This window comes from Heptranchias perlo, chromosome 6 (genome assembly GCF_035084215.1).
Source record: "Heptranchias perlo isolate sHepPer1 chromosome 6, sHepPer1.hap1, whole genome shotgun sequence".
NCBI classification, from domain to species: domain Eukaryota; kingdom Metazoa; phylum Chordata; class Chondrichthyes; order Hexanchiformes; family Hexanchidae; genus Heptranchias; species Heptranchias perlo.
Genome location: NC_090330.1, coordinates 22969497 through 22991266, shown reverse-complemented (window position 1 = coordinate 22991266; position 21770 = coordinate 22969497). Strand labels below are relative to the sequence as shown.

Sequence of the window (21770 nt, the reverse complement as noted above, 5' to 3'; positions counted from 1 at the left end):
TCTTCTAAACACCAGAAAGTATAGGCCCATTCTACTCAATCTCTCCTCATGGGACAACCCTCTCATCCCAGGGATCAATCTAGTGAACCTTCATTGCACCACCTCTAAGGCAAGTATATCCTTTCTTAGATAAGGAGATCAAAACTGTACACAGTACTCCAGGTGTGATCTCACCAAAGCCCTGTACAATTGCAGCAAAACTTCCTTACTCTTGTACTCCAACCACCTTGCACTAAAGGCCAACATACCATTTGCCCTCCTAATTGATTGCTGTACCTGCATGTTAACTTTCTGTGTTTCGTGTACAAGGACACCAACATTTAATAGTTTCTCACCACTTAAAAAATATTCTGTTTTTCTATTCTTCCTACCAAAGTGAATAACCTCACATTTCCCCACATTATACTCCATCTGCCACCTTCTTGCCCACTCGCTTAACCTGTCTATATCCCTTTGCAGACTCTTTGTGTCCTCTGCACAGCTTACTTTCCCACCTAGCTTTATGTCGTCAGCAAACTTGTATACATTACACTCGGTCCTTTCATCTAAGTCATTAATATAGATTGTAAATAGCTGAAGCCCAAGCATTGATCCTTGTAGCATCCCACCAGTAACAGCCTGCCAACCTGAAAATGGCCTGTTTATTCCTATCTCTGTCAGGACTTTAGCCTGTGTTAATTGCTGGGAGGGAGAAGCTGGGGCAAGGGAGGCCTAAGGTTTCCTTGTAGGGCCCACAAGGAAACAGAAAGAAATTTATAAAAGCGGACCTTTTTTGGCCTCATTTGGCCCTTGACTTGGATCCTGACAAGTTTTGCCTGACAGGGAAGCCACCACTTCTCCCCTGCTTAGGCCTGAGGTTAAAATCACGGATCGGGCCCCAATGACATCATCGGAGCCCGATCTGTGTATTTAAAGAGGACCCCTCCGGCTTGGGGCGGGTGTCTTTGCCGCATGTAATTTAAAATTGGTCAAATTGAAAGGAGTGGTTAAGTCCCCCACTTAATTTTAACTGCCCACCCCCCCACCACTTCAACAAATCTGTGGCTTTGATTCTAACTCCCCCTGTCTGGCTTAGTGGTAGTTGGAGCATATAAACTAAAGGGTACAATCGTAAAGGAGGTGCAGAACAGAGAGACCCCGGGGGAGTATATGTGTATAAGTTGTTGAAGGTGGCAGGGCAGGTTGAGCAAGCGGTTAATAAAGTATACGGGATCCTGGGCTTTATAAATAGAGGCATAGAGTACAAAAGCAAGGAGGTTATGTTGAACCTTTATAAAACACTGGTTCGGCCACAACTGGAGTATCGTGTCCAATTCTGGGCACCGCACTTTAGGAAAGATGTGAAGGCCTTGGAGAGGGAGCAGAAAAGATTTACTAGAATGGTTCCAGGGATGAGGGACTTCAGTTACGTGGATAGACTGGAGAAGCTGTGGTTGTTCTCCTTGGAGCAGAGAACGTTGAGAGGAGATTTAATAGAGGTGTTCAAAATCATGAGGGGTCTAGACAGACTAGTTAGAGAGAAACTGTTCCCATTGGCGGAAGGGTCGAGAACCAGAGTATACAGATTTAAGGTGATTAGCAAAAGAACCAAAGGCGACATGAGGAAAAACTTATTTACGCAGTGAATGGTTATGATCTGGAATTCACTGCTTGAAGCAGATTCAATCATGGCTTTCAAAAGGGAATTGGATAAGTACTTGAAAGAAAAAATTTGCAGGGCTATTGGGAAAGGGTGGGGGAGTGGGACTAGCTGGATTGCCCATGCAGAGAACCGGCATGGACTCGATGGGCCAAATGGCCTCCTTTGCGCTGTAATCATTCTAAGATCTGCATTATAGAGGAGGTACTTAATTTCCCTCAAAGTTTCCAATTGCTTTATGATTAGAATATGACGAAAATCTTGTTTCTGTACTTTTCACCATGTGTGAAATCTAAAGTGATATTTTCACTGGCACGAGGCCATCAGAGTGTACAATGGAAATGCAATGTCGAGAACTGGTATTTTTAGAGCTTACGATCTCTGTTAACATTGTGCAGCTGCATGCTGTTTAAAATGCAGTCATGTTTAAGAGATGTCCTGTAAGTTCTATAAATATTCACTGCAGACATTATGAAATCGCAGCTAATTATTCAGGTATCTAAACAACATATGCCACATCTTCAACCTGGAAAAGAAAATAAGTCACAACTTTACTGCTAATGCAGTAAATTTAATTTGTGCAAAGGGATTGTGGTACTACTTTAGGTTGTACTGTTGTGAGTGAGTTGTAGAGATCCTCCTCAATAGTTAAATGTTTATACAGGACAATAACCATGTAACCAATATTCAAATACACTGCAGAGTTATATGACATTTGGAAATCTAACTTAACTTATGTCAGCAGCATAATAGTTAAAACAGAAACAATTTCACAGGACTAAATCTTCCTTTCTCTGGTCAAGCAAGTGCCAGGAAGCCTTTATCTGGGTGATGTGAGAGACACTAACATTCATATAAACATATAGATGCACAAAAGAGTCCTCTTGTCCAAACACTTAAATATAGCAATTGGGAAAAACACTTAAAATCATAATAGCAGAAGAATGGTTAGACAATCGTTAAACACCAAGCTAAACTTTTAAAAAATCTGATTGACCAAGAATAAAGGGGCGAGATCTTTATCACCTTCTAAAGTTGTGTTTATATTATGGAATCATTTGAAGATGTAGCAGCAGTTCTGTAATATCCTGCACCTCCCAGTTCTGTGGAATCCATTCCATTTCTACCACCCTGGCAGCAACAAACGACTGCATGTGTGGAAGCCTATATGCATGCAATTGTTTGTATGTCGTGATTTGCAACGGGATTGCTGGTTGCCAGATCATCTCAATACTGGTTCATAGAGGCCGGAGATATTGAAACCAGATCACTATTCTGTATAACCAGGCTGAGTCCATTGCCCGACTGTTGCCAGAAAAAGTGAGGTGGTTATGTAGGGGCAAGTGATTATTTTGTTCCCCTGGTACTGCTTCCTCTGAACACTAGGGAAAACCACTTGATTCCCCCCAAGACAAGGGCATTGCCTCCTACACCTTATAAAGTACCACCAAAATTGGGGCTGCGGATGGCAGCAGTACGGTAAGGAAATTGCACCATTAGGCACTTTAATGATTTTTCTAACAGCCAGAAAGTAAACTTGTTTACTAAACTGACCTGTCTGGTGAACTAATTGCAATAGTTAGTTATAGTGCATTTTGATATTTTTGAAGACTGTCTTTTGAAAACAGCATTCAGTGTGCATTTTCCAAATGGCACTTGTACAATTTTCTAACTTGGAAGATGTTCTTCACCCTCATAACTAAGTAAACTTTCACAGCTTTAATAACAAGAAAATATAGACATCAGGAATTTCCTCGGGGTGTTCCCCCAATTGACTGCTTTAACTTTAGTGGAAATCCTGTTTAAGTGTCTATCTGGGTTTTCTACTGATCTTCCATTGATGTTATATCGGCCAATTGAGAGGACCCCTGAGGAAATTCTCGCCGACACTCTTTAAATTAGAGGGAAGAAAAGACAATGGGCTGGATTTTGCTCTGAGTGGTGAATGAACGGTGCCCGCCACTTGTTAGACTTGAAGTTGCCCATAGACTTTTCATGGGCTTTTGCATGGCAAGTTCCTCATATTGGGTCCTCAATCCAGCATGGCGCCCTCTCCTGGGCATCTGAACAGGGCAAGCTGCTGTGTATCTCCATAACCAATCAGATGGAAGCATGTTAATAAGCACCGCAGTCACGGAACCAGGAAGTGGAAGTCAGAATAGTAAATTCAATGTCAAATCAGTTACAGAAAGCAAAATGAAGCAAGGGTAAGAAATACTGAATTAAAAGATTGAGATAAAAGAGACAGAAAGAAAAAGTAAAAAAAAAATTTTAAAATTTGTTTTTAAATGTCCACGAACAATTAAAATGTGAAGGAATGAGACTCCACACTTGTAAAAGTAAATTTTCTGTGCCAGGGGGGCTTTTTGGCAGTCATTAAGTCTTACCACGCCATTAAAAGTTTGCTTAGAATATAAAAAAAAGTTAAAAGTTTGCTTAGATTTAAAAAACTTGACATACCTTTTCCTGGCGTGATTTCTTAGTTTCCATCAGGGCAGTAGAGGAACTTTGTGGTGTTGCAGTCATTTCAACGGTGAGTCAGCCAGCGAGATCTCTTTCCCAAGAAGCTTCTGGAGGAGCAGGGCATCTCGGACAGCAACTTCCAGATTTCCACGTTCAATTGCGCATGTGCGGTCACCGGAATTTGCTGTCCGATTTGCACTGAAATAATGTTGACCGCTACTAGGCTTGTCGTTATTTTTAGAGCAAAATCTGGCCCATTGTTGACACAGTAACAACTGGATGTCTTATTATTCTTAATAGAAACTTACAAGCATATCCAATGAACAGTCAGATCAATTGCTGTGATCACAAGAGGACGTAACTGTACCTGAACTGTTTTTACAGATCATTTAATCTGCCAACAGTTTAGAAGTCATATGCTTTTGTTATAATGCCACTCAACTTTCATAATTTAGATTTGATGGTTGTCTTTTTTCCTCCAGTACTATTTTGAATATAGAAGTTCAATATTGCTATGTTAATATTGATCACATCTAGAATTGAACTGGAATGATCCATACATAATGTACAACAAATTAGCTTTGTTTAGTAGTACTGTGTCAAGTCATTGATGTCTCTGAGATAAAACAGAAGCTAATTGATAATTCTTGCCTGGACTGCAGGGTACCAGCTGCAATTCTTTCTCATATTTTAATTGTTTTTATGTCATGGCGACTCAGAACCAAAATGGTAACTTCACCAATAAATTAATTAACTTTAGACACAAATTCCAAATTAATCTTTTCTACAGAATTCTAGCAGTGAATTACAAGTCTATAATTTAATCAAACCATTCTTGTGACATCATAAATTGCCACAGCAAGAGTTGAGTGCTTTATGAACCAATATTAAATTACAGCCTAAACCCCACTCTTGACTATTTGCTGTACATATGCTGAATAGTTTATTTCCCTAAAATTTTTACAACTTTTCTTAAAGTTATATGCCAAGTCTGTTTATATAGTAGACACAGCAGGACACATATGCAGGACAAAAAGGTACATGGTGTCATATGTCCATGTACTTTATGTAGTATTACCATTTATTTTATATGCACCAGGATACAGATCAAAAAATCAGTTTACATTACAAAGTAGTAATTGCACAACCCTGCTCTGGTATCACATGCACTTCAATTTATTTACTTTTAAGTAAGAACACTAAATCCCAACCACATATTTCTGTGTAAAAAGTTAGGGCAAAATTTTCCATACACTATGAATGTTGTCAATGTATATTGCTAATAAAGAAAAAAAGAGAAACAAATTATACTACAGAAGAAAATGAGAAATGCATTAGGAAAGTGACATTAAAGAATGTTCTGGAAGTCACTGAATTATTTATTCCTTTGCATTCTGCTTTTTTTAGTAGGTATTAATTTGCAGAGTGATGGGAGGAAGCAGAATCCAAAATGGCACCTAGGGGTGGCAAAGCAACAGCTGGATGACATCAGTTGATTAGTTGCAGTGGAGACAGAAAGTCTGAGGCAGGACTTTGACATTTTCATTAGATAGGGTGACTTAGATAGGGTGAGGTTACACAGGAGATTTATACCACAATAAATCTGAAGCCAATAATTTAAATGTCTAAAGCATGACATTCAGTCACAAAGTAAAAGGCAACCTGGTAGTTTGCAGTCGCATACTGAACGGGGAAAAGAAAGTGATGGTGCACAGAAGAACTTCGGTGTTATCTAGCAAGCTTTTAGAACATAAGAACATAAGAAATAGGAGCAGGAGCAGGCCAATCGGCCCCTCGAGCCTGCTCCGCCATTCAATAAGATCATGGCTGATCTGATCCTAACCTCAAATCTAAATTCATGTCCAATTTCCTGCCCGCTCCCCGTAACCCCTAATTCCCTTTACTTCTAGGAAACTGTCTATTTCTGTTTTAAATTTATTTAATGATGTAGCTTCCACAGCTTCCTGGGGCAGCAAATTCCACAGACCTACTTCCCTCTGAGTGAAGAAGTTTCTCTTCATCTCAGTTTTGAAAGAGCAGCCCCTTATTCTAAGATTATGCCACCTAGTTCTAGTTTCACCCATCCTTGGGAACATCCTCACCGCATCCACCCGATCAAGCCCCTTCACAATCTTATATGTTTCAATAAGATCGCCTCTCATTCTTCTGAACTCCAATGAGTAGAGTCCCAATCTACTCAACCTCTCCTCATATGTCCGCCCCCTCATCCCCGGGATTAACCGAGTGAACCTTCTTTGTACTGCCTCGAGAGCAAGTATGTCTTTTCTTAAGTATGGAGACCAAAACTGTATGCAGTATTCCAGGTGCGGTCTCACCAATACCTCATACAACTGCAGCAATACCTCCCTGTTTTTATATTCTATCCCCCTAGCAATAAAAGCCAACATTCCGTTGGCCTTCTTGATCACCTGCTGCACCTGCATACTAACTTTTTGATTTTGTTGCACTAGGACCCCCAGATCCCTTTGTACTGCAGTACTTTCCAGTTTCTCACCATTAAGATAATAACTTGCTCTCTGATTTTTCCTGCCAAAGTGCATAACCTCACATTTTCCAATATTGTATTGCATCTGCCAAATCTCCGCCCACTCACCCAGCCTGTCTATATCCCCTTGTAGGTTTTTTATGTCCTCCTCACTCTCTACTTTCCCTCCCATCTTTGTATCATCTGCAAACTTTGATATGTTACACTCGGTCCCCTCCTCCAAATCGTTAATATAGATTGTAAAGAGTTGGGGACCCAGCACCGACCCCTGCGGAACACCACTGGCTACTGGTTGCCAGTCCGAGAATGAACCATTTATCTCAACTCTCTGCTTCCTGTTAGATAACCAATCCTCCACCCATGCCAGAATATTACCCCCAATCCAGTGATTCTTTATCTTGAGCAATAATCTTTTTTGTGGCACCTTGTCGAATGCCTTCTGGAAGTCTAAATACACTACGTCCACTGGTTCCCCTTTATCCACCCTGTACATTATGTCCTCAAAGAACTCAAGCAAATTTGTCAGACATGACTTCCTCTTCATAAAGCTATGCTGACCTTGTCCTATTAAATTATGTTTATCCAAATGTTCCGCTACTGTCTCCTTAATAATAGACTCCAAAATTTTACCCACCACAGATGTTAGGCTAACTGGTCTATAATTTCCAGCCTTCTGCCTACTACCCTTTTTAAATAAGGGTGTTACATTAGCAGTTTTCCAATCTGCCTGGACCTTTGCTGAGTCCAGAGAATTTTGGAAAATTATTACCAAAGCATCCACAATCCCTACTGCCACTTCCCTCAAGACCCTAGGATGTAAGCCATCAGGTCCAGGGGATTTATCCGCCTGGAGTCCCATTAATTTACTGAGTACCAATTCCTTAGTGATTTTAATCGTATTTAGCTCCTCCCCCCCCTAGAGCCCCCTGTTTGTCCAGTGTTGGGATATTCTTAGTGTCCTCTACCGTAAAGACTGAAATAAAATATTTGTTCAGCATTTTTGCCATCTCCATGTTTCCCACCATTAATTTCCCGGTCTCATCCTCTAAGGGACCTATGTTTTACAGTAATATATATGTGTAAATAGGAATGGGGCAATCCTTGCTCCAGAGCAATGGCTGGATGTCTACCACCAAGTGGAAAGCAGGGGTAAAAATGACCAATTTTGGAGGGCTATGCCCTGTGCCCCAAGGACACCTGAAATTCATCTCACACCATACTAGCATTGGACGAATTTCAGGCATCACAGATGCTGCCTTAAACAGGCGTTAGTCCTCTTTCATATTCTAATGAGGGGCCTAACAGCTGTTTAATGACCCCACAGCAAGGTGTCAGGCCTCTTCTGCTTAGGTTTTAGTGGGATTGCTGCGGCCACCACCAAAAGATACGTATTTTCTTTTTTAAACTTGCTTTCCAACGGAGCCAGGAGGAGCAGGTGGGGGCTGCTGTGGGCCTGAGATCGCTCCGCTCCTGTTCTTCTTTCCCCCTCTCTCCCGGGCTTACCTGCAAGGCACCAGGCCCAAACTTCAACTCCGAAGGTGCAACAGGCACCAGCAGTTCACCTATATCATTAAAATGAGGCCAGAGGCCAAATTTCAGGTGAGCTTCGAGCCTTCAGCTTCTGGCGTATGCTTAATTTGGGCCTGAAAACAGGCCGAAATCCATTTCCTGAATGCATTGATTACTTGAAGGGGTAAGCTACATGGGCACCAATAGTCCTCCAGTATGTCATCCCAGTGTCTATTATTCATGTTGAGCCTCAATAGTAATCACCAGCAAGCTATTCAACAATAGGAGAAGAAGAGTCAAGCCTGATCCTATTCTTGCCTGAAGTCCACATAAGCACCTTATAACACAGGATTGCTGATTGTGATCAGGAGTAAGAAGTGTCTGATTTGCCCTGCCCTAACCTAGGATGAGAGAGATCAGTTGTAGTATCACTACCACAGTTAAAATCAGGTAATTCAACACAAGACAGGGACTGAGTATAGGATCTTTTGGGTCTGGATGGCCCAGCTAAGCTTGCTGCTATTTGGCAAGCTCATAATTTCCCATTTGTACTATAGGTGAGTTTACAAGAGTGAATTATGCTGGGTTAGGTTTAATGTATCCTGGACAACTCATTGTAAACTTTGGGGGGCTCTGGAATCTGTTGAACCCGAGATGTGGTGGGTCCTACATTGGTTCCAAATTTGGAACTGACATATGTAAATACTTCACAGCAATTTTTCTCAGCAAGATTTTACTGTTGAGTTAGTTGATCTGGAGTAAAATTTATTGAAATCTGGAGGATATGCCTAGTTTCATGTATAAGTCTGTGAAAACACTATTTGCAGGTTATCTATAAGGTGACACACAAGGCCACATAATCTCCTTTCAGTGTACAGCAGTGAGAAGTCAGCTTTAAAAATGGACAGATCCTTTGCATGTAAACATTCAAGTGCAAGAGACATGGTACACAGGAGCCAGTAGGATGATCCTAGTGTCAACCATCTGAGTTATGAGGAAAGACTGGAGAAATTTGGGCTTTATAGCCTGGAAAGAAAAAGGTGATCTTGTAGAGGTATATAAAAAATAGGGATAATGGACAAAAGGTTAATCTGGAATATTACTTTAAATTAAATTGTGAGAGTAAGGTCAAATGGATAAAAGGTAAATTGAGGACTGGTATCAGGAAATTCTTCTTCAAATAAAGAGTAATCAAAATAGATAATAGAATTTCAGGAAGAGTAGTAGAGATTAAAATCCTGGAATCATTTAAGAAACATTTGGATGCTGCAAGAGGCAGGTTGGGGGGGGGGGGGGGGTCTTTCTGGATGGATCAATTAAGATAGTCTGAGTGGCCTTCCCCATTCGTAATGATTTTATGCATAAGAATTTTGTGGCATGAAATCTACTGTTGTGATTGTACCACTATTCTGTTGTCCCTGCACTCTATCTGATGGAGTACACAGGGCATTTTGTATTTTTGTGCTAATCTAGACAACTAGCTTGTAGTTCCCCCTCATCCTTATACCTCTAACTAATTCTTGGCTTGATTTTTACACTTATGACTGTATCTACACCTAGAAATAGTCTCTAACTATAAACAGACCCAATTTGACTTGAGCTTTAGGATTTCTTCAATTTCCTGTGTTTACCACATTAAGTAATGCCCATTTCCTGCATCTTGTTCTGACTCAAATATTAGTTTCAGATATTTATATAATGCCTCCAATACTGAATACAGATGTTTTGAAAGAAAAACAAATATTGTCTCACAGCCTGTAAACTGTCACACGTTCATGTTCTGAAAATAGTAGGCGTGTCTACTTCATATGTTGTAATTCTAGTGACAGTAGGTACCAAGATTTGGAACTTTAAATCTATATGCAGTTGTTTAGAAAACAAGGATAGATGTTCCAAATTTAACAGTTAGTTTTTTTTAATTAAAGTACTGTGAATAAAAAATTATTTCAAGTTTAAAGATTTCAGATAAGTTCCAGTATTTTCAAATAAATATCTTAAACTTTAGCTTAATTTACATGAATCAACCACGTATGTTTAATGGGCAATAACCCTCCTTTAATAAGAGTCCCACTATATTTGACTTTCAATCTCAGTCAATAAATTTGTGCTTAAAAAATCCAAAACAGCTCCACAGTTAATAAATGATCAAACCGAAGAGTCCATATACAAAATAAAAGATTTAAAAAATAAGAAAAACACAAGTACAACTTTATCATTTACCCATGCTTCATCCATCATAATGAGGTACGGCAATTTCCGAGTTTGGCAATTGAATTATACAAGATCAAAGAAAGTGCCATTTTAAGACGTTTCCGTAAAATACACAGCATAAAAATGTACATTTTGTTAATTTAATGCCATATGCAGAATGAGCCAAACTAAGATACCTTATTGTAACAGTGATATAGAAGAGAGCAGTAAACTATTACCGTTAAACATATTCCCTCCACTGTTTCTATTTGGTCATTCATGACATTTTATCTCTGATTTAACCAAGAATACAACATATATAGAAAGTTTCCACTTTATTCACCAGCATGCAATTTACAAAACAAAGGACTGCAGTATGAACAACTGTTTTGCTATCTACAATAAAACATCTTGTGTCACTCTGTCCCTTGATTAAATTTCAGTAATTTGATGTAGCCTTCCATCTTCTCAAACAGTTACAGTGCAATAACTTAGTTGACTTTTTTGGGCATTTCCAGATTCCAGGCACCAGTAAAGTAACGTAATCGAATGAAGAGAAGATCTCTACCCATCTGTAACCAACTCCAGAAGGGAACTAGTTTAGATCCTACAATACAAGACAGACAATATAAAATTAGAGAAGATCACATTGAATACTGTATTTGGCTATCACGAATGTATTGTATTGCTGGTTTACAAAAAAATCTGCAATTTTAGAACACAATGTTTTCATAAGATGGTAAAACAATAAAAAAGGTGGTTATGATAGTAACCATGATTTTGCTCTCAAAAGCTTTCATTTACACCAGAATAATGGAGTTACACTACTTTATATCTTTTCACAAAATTACATTTCACTGTTCAGAAGACTTTGAAAAATGCATTTTTGTTGTCTATTCAATTTTTTTTTAATGCAACCATGTTCCAGGTCAAGATGATCCAACATCTGACAATGACTGGCATACTGGGAAAATTATTTTCCCCATTTCAACACGAAGCAGTCCCAGGTCATGTATGAAATGGCTTAGATGAAAGATAAACTTGATTTATACCATTAATTTTCAAAAAGCACTACTATTGCACCAGCATGATGTTTAATTTCTCACACCAGGTGGTCAATTTAATTAGGACTGGAAATTTAAAGGTAGATTTTCCATTACTAGAGCAATTGAGGCTAAGAATATGTACTCTATCTGCAGAACCTGGAGACAGAATAAGAAATGTGGTAATCAAAAACTACTTAACAGTACCATGTATCCCGTAGAGAACCCAAGATTGCATGCCACAAACTGTTGCCTGCAAACCTGTTCCAGTACTCCTCACCCATGCCAAGCCCTCACACGACCTTACAGCTCTTTCTTTGCATCTCATGCATACCTGTCAACTCAGTAAGGCACACCTTTAATATGCAAAATAGAATCAAAAGCCTTGCCACACGGATCTTCCAAGGCCATAATACCTCAAGTCATTCTAAAATAACCTGTCTGCATAAAACACTGATTGGCACCCAGCTTGGCATGTAGGTTGTGCACATGTCTGTTGTACATTGTACTTTAACTTCCAACCACGCAAGACTACTTTTCTGCTGATAAAGCTGGCCCCGCAAGGACACATTTTTAAACTAGAGAAAGGCCTGGTCAAGTGGAAAGGTACATCTTATTGGACATAAGCAAGTAGCTCTGGCAGCATCTATCGATCTATGTACTCGGCTAACAGTGGATCTGTATAACTCGCCCCAGGTATAGGCAGACCTCCCTCATCATTTTTCTGGAGCTCATCCTTGTCCTCTAGCTCCTTGAGAGCAAAAGGAATTCCAAAAGGCACACCCAACCTTCCAGCAGAAGCATCTGTAAATCAGTGAAATGGTACGTGGTGAAATGAGTAAATGTGGGGAAGAAAATATATAAAGCAACATTAAAATAAAATGCAAAAAAAGCATAATGCTCCTAAATAAATGCAACAGAAGCAAAGTGAAGAGGCATCCCCACCCCCCCCCAAAAAAAATCACTTCTAACACTGATAAGGCATTGTCTTGGTGGAGGATAAATAATAGACAGGTTGAACTGAATGCTCAAATTGATGTAAGACTGGTGGGCCTGTAGCTAAACAGGAGTGTTTGAAAATAGGAAACATATTGGTCTGCTTCCAATTCAGTGGGTTCACCAGTGTATTTATTTACCGTGGCAACTTATTGGCAAATGTTTATTATACACATAAAACATATTTAGAGTTCTTTATGAAATTGAACTTTTTTCAAGGACTAGGCAGGCAGTGGTGGGTACAATTTCAAAACCATTATTTCCTAAAGCAAATGAACTACAGATCCAATTTCAGGCAAAAATTAAAAAGGTGGTCTCAGAAATGTTCTGTTGGAGTGCCAAATAGAATACTTATGTTACATTGGTCCATAACTGGTGTTGTTCAAATGAAAAAAGACCCAATTTTCAAGCCTTTCTTCGTATTTGTAATTCCTTATACCAGGCAACATCCTAGTGAATCGGTGTTGTACCTCTCTAAAGCCTCAATAGCCTTTCTTGAAGGATTTATTTGTATATATGTTTGATTGCCAGCTCTTGAGGCACATTTTAAAATTTATTTTGCCCCAGTCATTTTTTCAGTAGTATTTCTCAATGTTGTTAGAATTGGGTAGTCCATGTGAAGCTACTAGAGAGCAATAGATAAGAGACACCCCATGGATGGTCAAGTATTGTAACCCACTGGTAAAGAGTAATATTCAGAGACCTTGTGTGTCTGGTCCAGTTTATAATGCAGTTTCGTGTAGCATGTGTGTTTGGTTGCAATTTATTTCTGTTTTCCAAGAAGTTATGCCTGTAACTTCTGTAAATCTACAGTGTGCCATTTCTATTCCATTATCCATTTATTGTTTAATATATTCATGTTCCAGTTTGTAGCCTAAGCCGTAATCTACTAAAACGCTTATTTTGCTGCCAGGATGATCACGCAAGGGCTTACTTTGACAGCACCTTCCAGACCCATGACTTCAACCATCCAGAAGGCCAAGAACAGCAAGATCATGGGAACGCCATTACTCCCTTGGGCCTTTCCAATTTACACAACATCCTGACTTGGACATATACCATTGTTCCTTCATCATAACTGGGTCATCGTAACTGGAATTCTCTACCTAATGCCATTGTGGGAGCACCATCACCACAAGGACTGCAGTGGTTCAAGGTGACCTACTACCATCTTCTCAGGGCAATTAGAGATGGAGAATAATGCAGCTTTGCTAGCCTCACACACACCCAGAGATGAAATTACAAAAAACTAGTAGCTGAAACACAATAATGAGGCTTTTCCATTCGATCCTTGGACTTGCTACAAACCACCTGGATATTGGACTGGTAAAAATCACATTTTGTGTCATAGGAATTAAAAGCTCACCTATGGGAATGGTTTGAGAATAATATCTAGAGTAAAAACCTAAAAACATAAGAGGGATGTTCATAACATTCTACTGAAATTTATTTATTTATTTTTAAAAAAAATACTACATTCATGTAGTTCTCCCTCTCTGGCCCCGATACTATGCCCCACCTGAGGAGAACAAGTCTTTTGCTTCTACATCTCTACCAATGCAAATTCTAAATTTGCTGCTAGGAAAGCTGGATAAACAGCCTTAAATTTTACTTTCGGCTTGACACCATTCCCTGATGGAACAGCTGACAACAGGAGGACATACATAGATGAGCGCTTCTTTCTAAATCAGTATATATGGATATTACATAATTAAGAGGCCAATAGCCCTAATCATGGCATTGATAATGAAAACCAATTTATTTTGGCCCTAAATACCAAGTTATTAGTAGTCACCCCACCCCCCCACCATTAGCCTCTACTTTGCTAGTCATGTAAATAACTTACCTTCTATCTCTGTCCATTTCACAGCAACTTCTGCAATTGGAATCTTTAAACACTGGGCTATGTACAGGAGTTCCACGTCAAAAGCCCTAAAGTGGAATAAAAATTGTAAGTTTGTGCAAAAATTTTAGATTCCCTGCTTAAGAATTTAAAGCAAGTAGCATATTCACTGTATACACAAAAGGAAGTACATTTAAAATGGGACAAAACAATGTTTCCAAAACATATACTTTTTTCCTTCTTTCTTCCCTCCAACCCTTTGTTTAAGATGGAAGCCTGGCAACATGTTCCTAAGTCTGTTCATACTGGTCTTGAATGGACCCTTAGGAATAGCCAATGATAACAACCCTGGGTGACTTTCTTCAGATTTTTTCTCCCATAAAAGGTAGTGGAAAGAAGTAACTCCTGTTTGAATTGATCAAAGTACATTACCCTCACTCCCTCTAGTGAAACAGAGTCATTTCAGATCCTTAATAAAAAAAAGTGACCCATGAAGGGAACAACAGATTCTGCTGATCTCTAAAGCGAGTGACGAGCGTGCTAAATTAATTACAGCTACTAATATCTACATCTATCTGTGAAGCAGGTTTTTTTTATTAAAAGCCCGTACATAAATGCCAGTTGCTGTTTTGTAGTTTTTCCGTATTCTTTATACTTGTGCTTGCTTGTTAAAAAAATTAGCTACCTTGTAAACAGTAAGTGTTTTTTTAAGTTTCAAATTTGATCTAATCTCCCTTTCTTAATTCTTCTTTGATACATTCCCCTTTTCCATACTGGAATATATTTGATTTGTTCCCTTTTCATCTCCTGTTAAATATTTCCCATTGCTGATCTACCGTTCTATTTGTCAACTTTTCAATGGGCAAGCTCCCATTTTATCCTGCTTCGATGTTTAGGGGGTGATATTAAACCACAAGAACGGGTGGGTTGGGGGCGGGTGGGAGTTGAAAATAGTTGTTTTTTTGGGTCGCAACCGCAAAATTTTCAGACTTTGCATTCCCAGTGGGAAGCCTGTACTTTTACACACCGATGTTAAACCCGGAAATAAAGTCGGGTTGTGGTTGCGACCCAAAAAACAACTATTTTCAACATCCACCCGCCCTCAACCCACCGGTTCTTGGGGTTTAAAATCACCCGCTTAGTGTCAGTTGGTAGCATTCTCATCTAAGCCAGAAGGTTGTGGAATTGAGCCACTCCGGCACTTGAGCGGGTAAGGGAATGCTGCATTGTTGGAGGTGCCGTTCTTTGAATATCCAGTGGTTCAAGTGGACGTTAAAGATACTGTGGCACTATTTGAAGAGTGGGAGGGAAAGCTGCCCCACAGTCCTAGCCAATATCTCTCAGCTAACACCACCAAACACAGATTAATTGGTCATTCATCTCATTGAAGTTTGTGGAATCATGCTGTATACCAACTGGCTACAACTTCATTTATTGTGTGAATTTGAGATGTTTCTGACACTATATAAATGCAAGTCTTTCTTTTTCATTATTGCACTTTTGAACCAGGTAAAATGGATCTTATTCTAAAAATAATAATCAATTTAAATTCTTGTCACCAAAGCTTACCATTTTGCAATTGGGAATTTCCATGGTGCAAGTTTGAAAGTCCTGATGACAATCTCTTGAAGTGCAGAAAAATATATCACAAAATGGAACAAAACATCTATGAAAGTCTGACCGGTCTCCTGAATGCCACATAATTTCTTGGGTGTAACTGCATTTTATAATTATTGCATGGTCAGAAGTGATGCCATAACTAGCCATTCAATAAATAAACGCACTGACAATACAAATGCAATGACTGTTTATCTCACATTATGGGGCCGTCACTGTTGGCTCCCGGTTTCTTCCCAAGTCTGAGCTCTAAAAAGATGGCAGCAATGTGGCAATGTATCAGAGGAACAGTTACTTAATAAGCAAAGGGTACCACAAACTGACAGCAGAGATATAAAATTTGCATCATTGTGCAAAGCCTCAATATCATTCCATTATTGAAAGCACAAATATTAATCATATAAATAGTGACCAAAAGGAAAATGTCATCCACTGCTTTAACCTGCACCCATCAAGTAATCACAACTCATGGATTGCTCCGCTATTGGCACTGGGCTACAATGTTTAACCTGGCAAAATACTGGTGGAAATAAGTAACCTTACGCAGCATTTAAGATGCTCACTTTTTACAACAATGCTGATTCTTGAATTTACCAATCTGAAGTGTAACGAATACAATAACTCTCAGCTAAGTCACCACATAGGACTTTCCTCTTCAGGGAAAACTGATCAGTTGCACATTGAATTTTTTTCAGGATGCAAAACATTATTGCTCAGCCAAATTCTAAATACAAGGAAGGGTATTTTCCTATATAGATCTGTTTATATTTAAAACTAATTGCAATTTAAAGATGGGAAAAGTACTGTTTACATTATTACACACTGATACTTTTCATTCATATGATTGAAATGCATACATCACCAATATTTGCTGACACCAGTTCACTACAGATAGAATCTGTTATCTGCCAGATAACAGATTCTGAGCGACAAATGATTTGAGAATGTTTTGATTTTCATGTGCTGCTCAAGCACCAGCCAACACAGATACCATTGCCAACCTGCAGATTCTTCTTTATGCAAGAAAAGAAACTACCGATCACTTGCCCATGTTGCAGTCACTCTCATCAATGTTGTACGCGAAAACTTAGGTCAGCATCACCTTACACTGCAGAAATTAAATTAGTAAAAGGCTTGGAAAAAAAGTGCACAGTAAAGTTTGTACTGCACCAGACATCTCATTTGCTACATGAACACTCCTGGTAACCATTATGGTGACACCAAAACAGTAGTTTTGTGAGCTGGTCTGTCTCTAAAACCTCCCTGAAAGTGAGACGTCGCCTTTCAAATAAAAGATGAAATATTCCAGGTTTCCTATTTTTTTTTTCCCATCTAGCCAGCTCTCAGAGAATTGATTAGTTTTCCATTTTTTCTTTCATTCTTGGGATGTGGTCATTGCTGGCAAGGTCAGCATTTATTGCCCATCCCTAGTTGCTCTAAGATGATGGTGGTGGGCCCTCTTCTTGAGTTGCATATAGGCTAAACTGAGGAAGGACAGCAGGTTTCCTTCCCTATAGGATATTAGGGTTTTTACAACAATCTGACAACTTCATGGTCATTTTTACTAGTACCAGTTTTTTTATTTTAAGATTTTTAAAACTGAATACAAATTCTCAAACTGCCATGGTGAGATTTGAACTCATGTTCTCTGGATTATTAGTCCAGTAACATAGCCACTACACTACTTGAATACCAACATACTTCCAGAATGTTGTCTTGTTATTTGTAACCCTTACTATATATGTCAAGATCTCATGGTTCATAACTGCTGCATTCATAATTGTGACAAGGTCGTGCAAATACCTCTCCATTATGTATTTTTTTTAAAAAAACATCAAAACTGAAATAGTAACAATGGTAGGGATGTCACTGATAAATCTACAGTTAACTTTCAAATTGCTATACTGCTCCACTGTAGAATTAGATTGAAATACTCAACAGTTTCACTTAAGCACAGCACAGAAAAATAACCTTGCCATATATAACTTATTTTGAAAAGGCTACTTTTGCAATTTTTTGTTTTATGATATACAGTAAGAAAAATCACACTAATTAAATGTCAAAGACTTAGAAGGTTTTCATTATACAAGAATCTTAAATAAAAAGCAAGCTGGGTTGGGTAAAAAGTCTCAGGTTGCAATTATTTTTTTCTAAGACAGAATTGTTTTGAGTTGACAACAATTAACTCACAGTACATTATATCTGAAATGAACAAAATCCTGAAATAGTGGTTTTCAAAAAAATAAGCAGATACAAGGTGGGCAATGAATTTGGCAATTTTGTGCTTTAGCAACACTGACAAGCTGCATTTATTTAAGTTTATACAATGTACGTGGGGATAGTTTGACTAAGAAAAAATACCGTGAACACAAGATGATAGACAATATTCAAAAGTATATATTCTTTTGCAACCTATTTTCCTCTCTCTCATCGGGGTGCTAATTCCTGCGGAGGTAAAGTTCCACTGGGCTCTAGTCATCCTCCGGTACCTTGGGCAAGTGGTCCTTCTTCACAGGGGGGCCCCCAGACAGTTAAAGCCAGCAAACTATTCAACTGTATAATGCGTTACAGCCAAGCCTGATTCTGCTCTCACCCAATGTCCGCACCTGCGTACTTTTTAGTTGCCAACATTGGATGACAATCAGGAGCAGGATGTGTGGCTGATTTTATTTTCTCCCTCTTATAGTCCCAGGGAACAGAATTGCTCTTAAAAGCAACAGAATAATCCACAAAAAAAGGTTGTACAATTAAGACAACTGAAAGAAATGGGCAACGCAGTGTTTACCAAACCTAGCAGGCAGGCTCCATAAATTCAGTTCTGACTGTCTCTCATGAGTTAGCTTAGCCTCACTGCTGTGATACATGCAATATCCTTGCATTCTTTTTCCATATCCTCAAATGTCTTTGCTCCACCTACAATTGTAATGAATGAATTTTAAATGTACTGTACAACTACCTGCAGTCTAGACATGATGCAGAATAGCAGGCTAATATTTTGCCCATTAACCCTAATTTTAGCGGCCCTTTTCCTCTTTCAAGGTGATGGACTCATTCTTTATGATATTAATTTCATAGAGTTTCAGAGTGATGTAGTTAAGTCCGAAACTAGGGTCTTAAATTCAAACAAAGCCAATTACAAAGGGATGAGGGGCAAGTTGGCTAAGGTAGTTTGGGAAATTAGATTAAAAGATATGATGGTAGATAAGCAATGACAAATATTTAAGGAAATAATTCATAATTCTCAATGAATATACATTCCCTTGAGGAATAAAAACTCAACCAAAAAAGTGATCCAACCATGGTTAACTAGAGAAGTTAAGGATAGTATTAAAATTAAAAAGAGACTTACAATGTTGCCAAGAAGAGTAGTAAGCCTGAGGATTGGGAGGGTTTTAGAAATCAGCAAATAATGACCAAGAAATTGATAAGGAGGGAGAAAATTGAAATGAGAGTAAACCAGCAAGAAATATAAAAACAGATTGTAAGAGCTTCTACGAGTATGTAAAAAGGAAGGCATTAATGAAAGGAAACGTGGGTCCGTATGAGGTGGAGACAGAAGAAATTATAATGGGGAATAACAAAACGGAAGAGATGTTAAACAAATATTTTGCATCTGTCTTCACAGTAGAAGACACGAAAAAAAAAACCGAAAATGGGAATCAAGGGTCTAGTGAGAATGAGGAACTTAAAATAATTAAGATTAGTAAAGAAAAAGTACTGGAGAAATTAGCAGGACTAAAAGCCGACAAATTCCCTGAACCTGATTGCCTACATCCTAGGGTTTTAAAAGAGGTGGCTGCAGAGATAGTGGATGCATTGGTTATGATCTTCCAGAATTCCCTAGACTCTAGAATGGTCCCCATGGATTAGAAGGTAGCAAATGTAACCTTGCTATTCAAGAGGGAGAGATAAAACAGGGAACTATAGGCCAGTTAGCCTGACATCAGTAGCAGGGAAAATGCTAGAAACTATTAGGGACGTAGTAACAGGGCACTTAGAAAATCATAATATGATTAGGCAGAATCAACACGGTTTTATGAAATGAAAATCATGTTTGACAAAGTTATTAGAATCTTTTGACGGTATAACTAGCAGGGTCGATAAGGGGGAACCAGTGGATGTAGTATATTTGGATTTTAAAAAAGGCATTTGAAAAGATGCTACACAAGAGGTTGTTACACAAGATTAGAGCTCAGGGGATTGGGGGCAATATATTAACATGGATTGAGGATTGGTTAATGGGCAGAAAACAGAGAGTAGGAATAAACGGATCATTTTCGGGTTGGCAGGTTGCAACTAGTGGGGTGCCGCAAGGATCAGTGCTTGGGCCTCAACTATTTGCAATATATATCAATAACTTAGATGAGGGGACCGAGTGTAATGTATTCAAGTTTGCTGACGATATAAATCTAGGTGGGAAAGTAAGCTGTGAGGAGGATGCAAGAGGCTGCAAAGGGATATAGACAGTTAAGTGAGTGGGCGAGAAGGTGGCAGATGGAGTATAATGTGGGGAGATGTGAAATTATCCACTTTGGTAGGAAGAATAGAAAAACAGAATATTTTTTTAAAATAGAGACACTAAGAAATGTTGGTAGTCAGAGGGATTTGGGTGTCTTTGTACACGAATCACAAAAAGTTAACATGCAGGTACAGCAAGCAATTAGGAAGGCAAATGGTATGTTAGCCTTTATTGCAAGGGGGTTGGAGTATAATAGTAAGGAGGTCTTGCTGCAATTATATAGGACCTCTGGTGAGAACATACCTGGAGTACTGTGTACAGTTTTGGTCTCCTTACCAAAGGAAGGATGTACTTGCCGTAGAGGGGGGTGCAACGAAGGCTTATTAGATTTATTCCTGGGATGAAAGGGTTGTCCTATGAGGAAATATTGTGTAGAATGGACCTTCTTTGGCGTTTAGAAGAATGAGAGGTGATCTCATTGAAACGTATAAAATTCTAACAGGGCTTGACATGGTAGATGCCATGAGGCTGTTTCCCCTTGCTGGAGAGTCTAGAACTAGGGGACAGTGTCTCAGGATAAGGGGTCGGCAATTTATGATCGGGATGAGGAAAAATTTCTTCACTCACAGGATTGTGAATCTTTGGAATTCTCTAATCCAGAGGGCTGTGGATACTTTGTCATTGAGTATATTCAAGACTGAGATCAATAGATTTTTGGACACTAAGGGAATCTAGGGATATATGGATAGGGTGGGAAAGTGGAGCTGAGGTAGATGATCAGCCATGGTCTAATTGAATGGCAGAGCATGCTCGAGGGGCCGTATGGCCTACTCCTGCTCCAATTTCTTATGCTCTTATGACTCTGTGTAGGAACTTTATTGCCCACTGAATCTGAGCCTACAATAAACTAGCACTGCTAGGCAGGTTATATTTATCATCCAATGTGAATTATTAATTAGATATCTTTAGTACAGTTTAAGATGACATTGGAATGCATAGCATGTGATTCTTTTACGAGATATTATGCCACTTATACAGCTTCCATACCTACCAGAAACGCGAGACAAATGAATACCAACTCATCCATCACCAGCACAGCTAATTTGCTCTCAAGTATCAGTTCATCTGCTATGGTAGCCTAACAATTTATCCTGCTTATAATATAAAATGTACAGAATTTACCACAATTGAGACAGAACAGTCAATTTCCACCCAGTTTATAGTATTATCTACATTTATGAAAACTCTTCAAACATGAAACACAAATACCAAGTTCATAACATTGGCTTTCAACAAAATTGATAGAGGAGCATTTCACAGATGAAGACATAATCAAGACAAAAGGCAATTTCACAACTCACCTGGCAATATTGCTTGGTAATGAGGTTACCTAAAGATTTAATTGTTAAATACCCATCATTCTCAAGAATGACTGCTCACTGAAGTCTATATTCAAGAGATGGCAGAAAGAAAGGATGGCAATCTGTAACTAGTGGGGTGCTGCA

At 38.9% G+C, this 21770-nt stretch overlaps 1 protein-coding gene across 1 annotated transcript in view; it reads right to left on the bottom strand.

Moving 5' to 3' along the window:
* Nucleotides 1-10146: 10146 nt before the first annotated feature.
* alg5 (ALG5 dolichyl-phosphate beta-glucosyltransferase) overlaps nt 10147-21770 on the bottom strand; it is a 35253-nt gene continuing 23629 nt past the window's right edge. The window contains exons 9-10 of the mRNA XM_067985924.1: nt 14193-14278; nt 10147-10914 (exon numbers count right to left, since the gene is read on the bottom strand). Coding sequence (XP_067842025.1) covers nt 10799-10914; nt 14193-14278 — 202 coding nt within the window. The 3' untranslated portion in view covers nt 10147-10798. The remainder of the gene's footprint in view (nt 10915-14192; nt 14279-21770) is intronic.